At 35.6% G+C, this 9,772-nt stretch overlaps 3 protein-coding genes across 4 annotated transcripts; 2 read left to right on the top strand and 1 right to left on the bottom strand.

The window, feature by feature from the left end:
* Nucleotides 1-43: 43 nt before the first annotated feature.
* LOC107265338 (transmembrane protein 135) lies at nucleotides 44-5,085 on the top strand. Of its 2 annotated transcripts, XM_015734710.2 has the most exons (9): nucleotides 44-607; nucleotides 1,486-1,616; nucleotides 2,225-2,351; nucleotides 2,425-2,579; nucleotides 2,693-2,960; nucleotides 3,177-3,344; nucleotides 3,497-3,637; nucleotides 3,718-3,884; nucleotides 3,969-5,085. In XM_015734710.2, the coding sequence occupies exons 1-9, from the start codon at nucleotides 461-463 to the stop codon at nucleotides 4,081-4,083; spliced, it is 1,419 nt and encodes a 472-aa protein (XP_015590196.1). In that variant the 5' UTR covers nucleotides 44-460; the 3' UTR covers nucleotides 4,084-5,085. The 2 variants fall into 2 exon arrangements, with proteins under 2 accessions (XP_015590196.1, XP_024938016.1); XM_025082248.1 differs by lacking the exon at nucleotides 1,486-1,616.
* Nucleotides 5,086-5,675: 590 nt separating this feature from the next.
* On the bottom strand, nucleotides 5,676-8,208 carry LOC107265336. Its single transcript, XM_015734708.2, has 5 exons — nucleotides 8,062-8,208; nucleotides 7,846-7,938; nucleotides 7,441-7,774; nucleotides 6,134-7,382; nucleotides 5,676-6,069 (listed from the first exon to the last, which is right to left on the bottom strand). Exons 1-5 carry the CDS (start codon nucleotides 8,202-8,204, stop codon nucleotides 5,774-5,776), a joined length of 2,115 nt encoding a protein of 704 aa, XP_015590194.1. The 5' UTR covers nucleotides 8,205-8,208; the 3' UTR covers nucleotides 5,676-5,773.
* Nucleotides 8,088-9,670, top strand: LOC107265342 (haloacid dehalogenase-like hydrolase domain-containing protein 2). Its single transcript, XM_015734718.2, has 4 exons — nucleotides 8,088-8,327; nucleotides 8,524-8,820; nucleotides 8,896-9,106; nucleotides 9,172-9,670. The coding sequence occupies exons 1-4, from the start codon at nucleotides 8,233-8,235 to the stop codon at nucleotides 9,337-9,339; spliced, it is 771 nt and encodes a 256-aa protein (XP_015590204.1). The 5' UTR covers nucleotides 8,088-8,232; the 3' UTR covers nucleotides 9,340-9,670.
* The last annotated feature ends 102 nt before the right edge of the window (nucleotides 9,671-9,772 follow it).

The following is a 9,772-nucleotide window of genomic DNA, read 5'->3' as shown; positions in this document are numbered from 1 at the left end:
TTCACCAAAAACAGGCTCATTGGCAATCTCCCTACTCATCTCTGCTATAACAAAGAGTGGCGCTGCGATCGCAGCCAGTTTGACAGTTCAACCAAGTACTCATGAGTCTGGGACAATCTGCGATTAGTATCTTGCGAACTATTGCAACGGTTGGTTGTGCGTATTCTACGCGAGGCTACCTAGCCTTCTTGACAGTCTTATACTTAACTCGGAGAGAAACCGTTCGAATTCCAAGTATTCTCTTTTCTATCTATTTCGCTTCCAGCTTGTTATCGACATTTCTTTATTCTTCCATTCTGGTCCCTCTGCGAGTTTCTCATTCGCCAATCTACTAAATCGAAATATGCTCACGATACAATAATGCTGTTTGTAAAAAAACATGCAACTCATAAGCCTCTTTGTACGGTACTATAATTAATCTACTGGAACGTACATACCTACTGCCTCGTATATCAAGAAAATGCCTACACAACTCAGTAAATTTTCTATCCCTGCGAGCTGTAAAGATTATGTTCATCCTTGGACAGATTCGTGCGTCAGTGCTACAGCAGGATTGGGTTTACACGCGCTTCAAGAATCCCTCAGGATTTATTCCACTGTTTACTTCGTATGTTGTTTCGTTCTTTTATATTTCTTAATGTTTTTATACACTCTTGTCGTATTCTTTGTCGGTTGAAACTGTATTTTGCGTTCTAAATCTACAGTAAGACCGAAAGTACTGAAATTAGTCTCGTGTTAAGGAATTTTTGGAAAACAGAGATTATCTGTAAATTGCACGTTTTGCATTAATGCTGCTGTAAATATTCTACAGTACATATTCTTGTTAGAAAAGACTTTGTGTTGCTATCAATGATAAATGATATGGTCATGGTAATAGTCTGTTTTTATCATTGAGGATAAGTAATTGGTAAAATTAGTTGTGGAATTACTTTTTTTATTTTTCTTAAACTTTTAATAAGCTGGTAATGAGTTAATTTTTAAATCAAACTCTGATCTTAAGACCATACTAAGATTGTAAATATATTTTGTGTTAGTTGTAAAACAATTGTTATCTGATTTTAAAAGTTTGAGTCTTTGAATAGGCATTTAGTTTTATTAAGAATTGCTGTAAATCCTATCTCTTTTAAGTCAGTCTTGATAAAATTGCAGAATACGACTGCTTCTTGAAGAGCTTCATGTAAAAAAAATTAAACGATGCATGGGTAACTTCAAGAAGAGGTTGTATTTAGCAGTGTAGTCGTAGTCTTTATAGGTTTAGATAGCAGTAATACACGATTAAACAAATTGTGTAGAACCAACGTTATACTAGTTTACAAAGAGGTCAGATCCTATGATGAATGTGGATATTATCAGTTTCAAAACATTGTAGCTTGCAGCATATCTTATTGATTATTTGATAAAGATTAGCTTACTTATCATATTTCTTATATGTTATGAAGTAATCTCAATGGAGGAATGCCACAATAAGTTATATTAATATTTCAGATCACTCTGTTGATGAGAGGAAAGCTGCCTTCGAAAAATGATATTAAACGTACGCTATATGGCATTCTCCAGTCTACCGCCTTTCTGTCTTGGAGTGCTTTTGCATATTCCATGTTTCTATGTTCTCTTAGGTAAGGTTTAAAACAGCATTTAAGCTTTGAATTACAAAAAGTTTTATCTGCATGGTATCAAGGGTCCATAATACATCTGCGATCAATTTAATAAATTATGTACTTTCCTTGTTCTATTATTTAATGAAAAGCAATAGCGCAAAAATTGTTTATCTTTCACATAAATTTATGAGTTCTGTGTATTTGCTGACACCGAAACACGCGCGTACAATTACTCTTGACTAAATAACATAAAGGTTAATGTTTCTCTGCTAACATGTAATTGTCATGTTTTAAATTTTCTGAGCATAGATCGTCACATTTACATAACATACTTTCATCATCAATCATTACTTATTACGTGATGACAGTATTCTATTCCAAGCTAAACTGGTATATCTTTATTGAATATGTGAAAAGAAAAGCAAAATTGATTGCTCATGTGTTCCTATCCTGTTCTACATATAGCACCATAATACTTTACATAGCAGCATTAATAATTTTTTAATTTGCATATACACACATCCTTCATTTACTTTCTTATACTACCAATCATCTATGGCATACAAATTTTCAAATGCTAATAACGAAGGAGAAAATGTATAATTTTTCATAAATTTCTGTTTCAGAGGAACGCTGGGGAATTTCAACATACTGACCGTTTCCTTCTTTCCGTCCTTTTTATCCAGTTTATCTGCCATTGTGATAGAGCGGCCCTCGAGGCGAACGCTCCTGTGCCTCTACGTCTCAAATATTGTGAGTTTTTAAAATGCATCTAAATCGAAATATGTAACAGCTTAGAAAGACTGATGTAACGTGCTCCTTGCAGGCTACAGAAACATTGTTTCGAATGGGGGTATGGAGGGGATACTTTTCGACTCTTCCACGTGGTGAAGTTTATATATTTGCCGCAAGCATAACTATCCTATTGTATATGTTTCGCGGTCAAGTCAGTAAGCAGGATTCGATATTTAAAATAATAAGGCGAGTAACTGTTCTCTTATGCAAGCGATCGCACTTACTATAACAGTATGTTTTAGTAACATTGGTATGCTTATAAAAAGTGATGTGTAACATTTTTAATAATACAAATACAGGTTTGTCATTGGAAAGTATGAGGAACCAGGCAATGAGGACAGGAGTGATAAAGTATTGTCAGATGTAACAGAACCCGTGGCTGGTACCTCGAGAGACAGTTATGTCAAGGAGAATGAACGTAGTTCCATAAGGAAATCGAAAAATCCTATATTCAATGCCGTCTGGGAATCATTCAAAGTGTATAAAGAGATAATCGATCGATTAAAGTCATTCCGCAGTCACTCGTCTTGTCCGCATCCTTATAGTTGCGCTCATTATATCTTAACGGTGCGTATTCTGTATCTGACTCTAACGCGTTGATTGCTGTCGCCCGTCCAATGACTTAGAGGGGTAAGGGGACGCTGCAGTCCCAGACATGGGGACAGTCAACGTGTTAATTGATAATATGGATGCACCTAGCTCTGGCGAATTGAAATCGAGTAGCGACAAAACATGGACTATATGTAAACTTGATCAAGATTCTTTTTCATCTCATTCTTACAGGGTACTGTTAAGTTGTTTGGATGCGGTTTGGGCGCCCAAATGGCCTTGAAGCTAGTTCTCAAAGTAAAACAATTACTGAGGAGGCCAAAACTAATTAAAAGTCTCATTTTACGTAAGGACAATTTGTACCTAGCTAGTTTCCTGGGTGGATTCGCTGGACTCTACAGGGTATTTGATTTTTTGATTCAGTTTCTTACACAACATTACGTTCATGGCATGCACTTGCGTCAACAGAACTGCTTCTTCACGATTCGAACTCGGTCAACTCGCTTGCTTCATAAAGCGGGTCAAGTAAATTATTATTAACGGTTTTACTTCAGTTAGCGTCTTGTTCTCTGAGGAGGGCGTTCAATGAGGACTCGAGATATTACGCCATTCCTGCTGGACTTTTGGCAAGCGTAGCCTTTTCCATGTATCCCGACAATACAGTGGCATTGTACGTTATGTGGAAAGCGTTGCAGGTAAATCAACGTCAGCATCGAGCATAGAATAGATTGTTACGTATGTAAAGCAGATATTTGAATAATTGATTCCATCTCAGTTGCTGTGGAATAGCGGTGTAGAAAATGGAAAGCTGCCGGAAGTCAAGTGGTTTGTTATTCTCTTGTACTGCTTCAGTACGGCCGTACTTTTCCACGCTGCTATTATAGAGCCTCAAAATTTAAGATCCTCTTACTGGAAGTTTCTCTGTAATTTATCCGGAGGCCGGTAAGTCGTTTTGCTTTCTCTTTTTGGAATGTCTCTTTAGAACTATCAACAGGGCACCGGAGTATATAATTGCTTGACTTCTAGGATTGCTGCAATGGCGAGGACACCACTTGATGGTTTTGGACTGGGCACTAGTGCGGCTCTTCAAGAAGTACTGAGAAAGACTCGTACTACTGATCAACATAAATATTCCTTTTAGCGTTACTATATTATACTCCTCTGTGGAGTTTTTTGTACGTTTTTGGGCACTGCACAACAGTGTGCAAACAAAATGAGATATGTTCTCGAAGAGTCTTTCATTAGGTGTTGGATTTCAGATAGCGTTTCTACTAGGAAGCAAATGGTACATGGTTAGGTTTCTAAATGCATAATCATAACGAACGGAAGTGAAGGAACTCTTTCTCTCTATTTTGCTCTCTTCCATGCACACACACACACGCGCGCGCGCGCGCACATACGCGGCTCTAAACATATCGGATGAACGAAAATTACAAATTCAATGCAAAAAGGGATAAAGCAAACAATCAAAATATCATCGTGCCTATATGAACCTGTAAGGTAAACATTGTTGAACAACTATAGTATCATTCTGATTGGTATTGACAGGAGACTAGTTCCTAGGATTTTATAATAATGCTTATTATTCCAATAAGACGATTATTTAGTACGAGATACGTCCGTTATTTTATGAGTTGGTTATTGGCACCACCCGTGTGTAGTCATCGTCTGAATAAAAGAAGAAAAAAAAAACCAAAGAATCGAACAGCTCGTATATATCGAATCGGTTGAATATTATTTACTGTTGCGATGCATTACGGATTAGACAAATGAATATTATTGTTGTCTTTAGTTTTTTCATATTTCTACGTATCAATGCTGTTCGCATTAATTTACTCGGGATTCGCGTATTTTACGATTTTCTTTTAATTGTTAATTCGATACGTACGTTACGTAAGCTTTTTAGAATCTATTGTGAGTACTGCACGTCCACCACTAGTGTCTTGCCAGAAAATGGTCAGTAAAGCAAACAATAATAATGTGTATTTTTTTACCCAAAGTAGCGACGTGCCTTTTGTTCGCCTAAAAAATCACTACTATAGGTAATCTAATATACGTGCTGCCATTTTATTGCATGTACGATTGTTTTTTCCATTCTTAACGTAGGTTTAAGGCTAAATAAAATATTCCTGTGATTATTATACGCTTGACGATTCTTAGTACTCGAGGAATAAGATAACGCTGTTTAAAACTTTAGCGATAAACTACTCCGAAATATTTCGCGTCACATACTTAATTTTACAACAAGCGAATGTATATTAGTCCACGCGTGCACCAAGAAAATGGTGCACGACATGCTTTCCTTTTTATATTCTTTCGGGAAACTAATGGTGCCTGGATTCTTGTGATTTTGATAATGCAAGATTTTAATATTTTTATATAAGCAAATGAATTTTTTGTTGTTTTTTGCCTCGTTCAGTAGATCACCGTAGAGTAACAGGTTATTTATTAGCAGCTTGATAGATTTTTACATAAAGCAGGTCGATGCATAATAGTGCAACATTATATTGCACTTATTTAAATATTGGTACTATAGCTTTAGCATTAGAGCAAAAAGTTAATAAATTGTAAAAAAAAGTATTATGTTAATGATTTCCAATACGTCGATCGTTTAATGTCGTACGTACAGGTAAACATTGTCGTTAATGTTTTGTTCACTGATTACATGGCACTCGACGTTTGTTATTATTTATTTATGCAGTTCTCATAGTCAACAAATCACGGGGAAATGGCTCGTTTAAATAAATTTTATTACAAACAATTATATCTCACAGTTTCATTGGATTGCACGTGTCTCCTACTATATCCATTCTGTGATAAAGGAAAGTACATTAGTGATGCTTTTTGACAATTTCTATTGCCTTGTTAATGATTACGTCCGTTTCTTCCGTTCGACGTTTCCTCTTGATTCTCCTTTTCTTCCTGAAAATTCCATCCCAACTGACGTTACTCCTCATTTTCAAAATGCTCATGTCTATTATTCCTGGTACTATTTTGGATTCTCTATCTGTAACAGGAAGTTTAATTTCCTTGACTGGAGTCACCGCAGTCATCGGTGGTAATGATTCCATAGTGTCCAACTGCCAGGGTAATATACCAATTGGACAAGAACCCCAGTCGTAATTGTCTGTAAAGAAAAATAAAATATATTTAATTTTGATGTAAGGTAACATGAAAAATGTTTAACTTACGTGATGCTAATTTCCAGTTAGTATTACGGATTGTCTGATCAAATATTTTTGGTCTACGTTCTGCCTGTTCAGAAATCTCTTCTACTTCCATGTCTTCCGGATGATTTTCTTCAGCGGAATATTTTTCAAAATCTTCTATGGTGTATATCCTGTCTTTATCGGTAGTACTTGCATCGCCATTGACAATATCTTCTCCAATATAAATTTTGATAAGGTCAAGCAAGAGTTGCTTTCGATCTTGCTCAATACTTGGAGTAACAAGATCTAAGAATACCGTAATAAATTTTGCAGAATATTCATTCGCGTTTAGGACTAGATTGGTGACAAAATCGAAATTTGTTACGCAATTTGGAATGTCGCCTAAGATATTTAACGTTAGATCATTTTTTAGTTCTGGATGAAGATGGTTGAGCTTATTTCGAATTCTTAATGACATTGATTTGGTACTAATTCGCTTTTTCTTTTTCAATGAATATTGTAGCGTCTCTGAAATATGCTGAGACACTTTCATTTTTAATAAACCGCGAACTATAGCTTTTATCCACAGTGCAGCCATTTGTTTCCTATAATGATCTTCAGTGGAATCATTGAGTAATTTTAGTAATCTCAAAATTGTCGATTCTAACATCTTCGTTTCTTGCAACAACAGAATAAAGTCTTGCCAAAAATATATCATGTCCAATGGAAGATCGTCTTCACTCGACTTGTCTGAGCTTTTGCCATTACTGAAGATTTCTAGAAAATCCTCTTGAGGTAGAAATACTTCAGTTTCCAGTAAAACTTTCAGCACTCGTTCCTCCTTGTTTGATATTGATTTATTTTTTCCTAGATATCTTGACATCTCAGTTAGAAGAATACCTCGTGCAGTGGATAATTGAAATTTTTTATCACTTTTAATATCCGTATTATTTAATACAGTTTCCTCATCAACATCGCTAGTTGTGCTTTTCAAGTCCCGACTGTCCCCCTGCTTGAAGGCAGCCACAGAAGGGGAATTATATGTTTTTCCTGCTGATAAGATCAACGTGAACTTACGAAGATCTTGTAAAGCATTTTGTAAATGACTATCAGGAATCTCCTCCACTAAGGAGTAATTGGCTCGCATATATAAGCCAATAGCAACCCACAGTTCTATTAAATCCTTCAAAGCTTCTGCTTCTTCTGACTCCACCTCTTCGTCTTCTGTGTCCTCCATTTGTTTCATCAAATACTCTTCCATATTTTTAGCTTCACTAGCCCAATATTCATCCTGAAAAATAACATACATAAACACAATTATCTAACACCGAACCTATCCAACAACTTACATGCAGCCATGTCAACAACATATTTGCAGCCAATCTCAAAGAGCTCAGAGATGGTAGATCATGGCCGTGTGCTGTATCGTGTCTCAGATTCACTATCCATTCAGGAATCTTGAGTTGCCTAGCTATTTGAAAAAGTGATATTTGTTTGGTATTTCCTATGTTAGATATGTGATTTAAGAATCGCATTATCATAGTGGAATACATGAGACACAAGTCATTCTCATATAATACAGGTACTTCATCATTATCAATACGTAAAGTTAATTCTCTATCTCGTAGACAAACTTGAATCAGACCCAATGTACATTCTATACCAACTGGTAATTTTGGAACCCTGTAAAACAATTCTACGTAATCTTTTTGTATTACTAATAAAATACCTTCATTCAATATTAATATATATACCTTGCTTTCCATACTAGAAGAGTTTTGTAACCCTTGTCTTGTTCTACAGTGTCATTTGAATAAATCTGATTGTACACCTGAAGCCATTCTTGTCTGAAATGATAACGGTTAACAAGGTTAAACAAACGTTACAAAAATACTCCTCAGTGTAACACTCTCTCTTTGAATTAAGGAATATAACGCATGTGAAGAATAAATTTGTTTAATAGTACGTACAGTGAGAACCAAGGTACGTGTTTCAGACCTTCGCGTTTCGCGGATAGCGCCATGTTTTCAACCACGTGTTTCAAGAGATACAGACGCATTCCCCCTTTACCGAAGATTGGCGAAAGCACACGAGCTGTTTTATCGGTTCTCATTCCGAACGAGGCAAAATAACGCCAAAAAATGGCTAATAAAATAAAGGCAGTGCTTATAGATCTGAGTGGAACGTTACATATTGACAGCAGTATAATTCCTGGTGCCGTGGAAGCATTGAACAGGTTTACTTTTTGAGTTTATTTTAATGCTCAATTGTATACAGTGTCAGCTTATAAATTTCTACATTATGAATTTACAGATTGCGCATGTCCTGCGGTATATCTATATGTAGTTGTTATTGTTCTATTTTAAATTTCAAACTTAAGATTCCTTACAGGATTTTGTATTGAAATTGAATATTCTTGTTTTTTATTGTAGATTGCGCAGAACAAATTTGCTTATTAAATTTGTCACGAACACGACCAAAGAATCAAAAAGTATTTTATATAATCGCTTAAAAAACTTGGGTTTTGATATCAAGAAGGATGAGATATTTAGTTCTCTTGCTGCAGCCAGAGAAACTATTATTTCTCGACAATTGAATCCTCAGTTACTTTTAGATTCCAATGCGATGGAAGACTTTGAAGATTTGATAAAGGAAGGCATACCAAATGCAGTCGTCGTCGGATTAGCACCTGATAAATTTCATTATGAAGAATTGAACAAAGCTTTCAGGTCGACAGTCCATCATTTATTGCAATTTTGTATTTAATTATTGAGGGACAATTTTTATATAAGTAATTGTTATAGGTTATTGCTAGATGGTGCATCCCTCATTGCCATTCATGAAGGACGATACTATAAACGTTCAGATGGTTTGGCTTTAGGTCCTGGTGCTTTTGTCAAAGGACTAGAATATTCTGCTAAAGTTAAAGCAGAAGTCATTGGAAAACCTACACCAGCGTTTTTCAAAGCAGCTTTGAAGGATATTCCTCCAGAAGCAGCTATAATGATCGGCGATGTAGGATACACATTTACTACAGTTATTTTTTGACAACTTGAGATATATGAGTTATATCCTCTTAGGACGTTGTGGATGATGTGGCTGGTGCTCAAGGAATTGGTATGCGTGGCTTCTTGGTGCAAACTGGAAAGTACAGAGCTGGGGATGAGAATTCAATTACACCAGCTCCTTCGAGAGTCTGTGTATCCTTTGTAGAGGCTGTTGAAGCAATTATCCAGGAAATCAATTAAACAAGGAGACCATATCTTTGAGGATAATGGTAGTGGGTGATAATGAATTTGATAAAAAGGTGCGTTCTATATTAGATGTTATCAATGCATTGAGTGTACACATCACATATTAAATTATATATTTTATTTAAATATTAATTCTTCAGTAATGGTGTGTGCATACCACAGAGCATGGTATTATTACAATACATAGATAGTAATGAATTATGAAGAAAACTGACGATACTTTTTTTTTCATGATATGAAAACTCTACATGTAGTACTCTCAGACATATCGAACCTCGATCTATTTTAAAATAAGTTCTACTTCAATAATTGCCACAACAGTTGACAAATCTCGTCTTACCCTGGTTTACTTTTTAATAGAGATACATAACATTGAACGCCGACTATTGTTATGACACATGTCAATTCCCCATTTGAATAATTCCAA

Source organism: Cephus cinctus, unplaced genomic scaffold, assembly GCF_000341935.2.
Source record: "Cephus cinctus unplaced genomic scaffold, Ccin1 Ccin1_scaffold0215, whole genome shotgun sequence".
In the NCBI taxonomy this organism is placed as follows: Eukaryota; Metazoa; Arthropoda; class Insecta; order Hymenoptera; family Cephidae; genus Cephus; species Cephus cinctus.
The sequence above is the reverse complement of the archived record's forward strand: the minus strand, read 5'-3'. Positions and strand labels throughout refer to the sequence as shown.

Coding starts and splice junctions, on each gene's coding strand:
- LOC107265338 (XM_015734710.2), top strand. CDS start 461: ATGCCTACACAACTCAGTAAATTTTCTATCCCTGCGAGCTGTAAAGAT. Junction 2,352..2,424: donor GCCTCTACGTCTCAAATATT/GTGAGTTTTTAA, acceptor TGCTCCTTGCAG/GCTACAGAAACATTGTTTCG. Junction 3,638..3,717: donor TTATGTGGAAAGCGTTGCAG/GTAAATCAACGT, acceptor ATTCCATCTCAG/TTGCTGTGGAATAGCGGTGT.
- LOC107265336 (XM_015734708.2), bottom strand. CDS start 8,204: ATGAGAACCGATAAAACAGCTCGTGTGCTTTCGCCAATCTTCGGTAAA. Junction 7,775..7,845: donor CTTCTAGTATGGAAAGCAAG/GTATATATATTA, acceptor ATTGTTTTACAG/GGTTCCAAAATTACCAGTTG. Junction 6,070..6,133: donor TAACTGGAAATTAGCATCAC/GTAAGTTAAACA, acceptor TTTTCTTTACAG/ACAATTACGACTGGGGTTCT.
- LOC107265342 (XM_015734718.2), top strand. CDS start 8,233: ATGGCTAATAAAATAAAGGCAGTGCTTATAGATCTGAGTGGAACGTTA. Junction 8,328..8,523: donor GCCGTGGAAGCATTGAACAG/GTTTACTTTTTG, acceptor TTTTTATTGTAG/ATTGCGCAGAACAAATTTGC. Junction 9,107..9,171: donor CAGCTATAATGATCGGCGAT/GTAGGATACACA, acceptor ATATCCTCTTAG/GACGTTGTGGATGATGTGGC.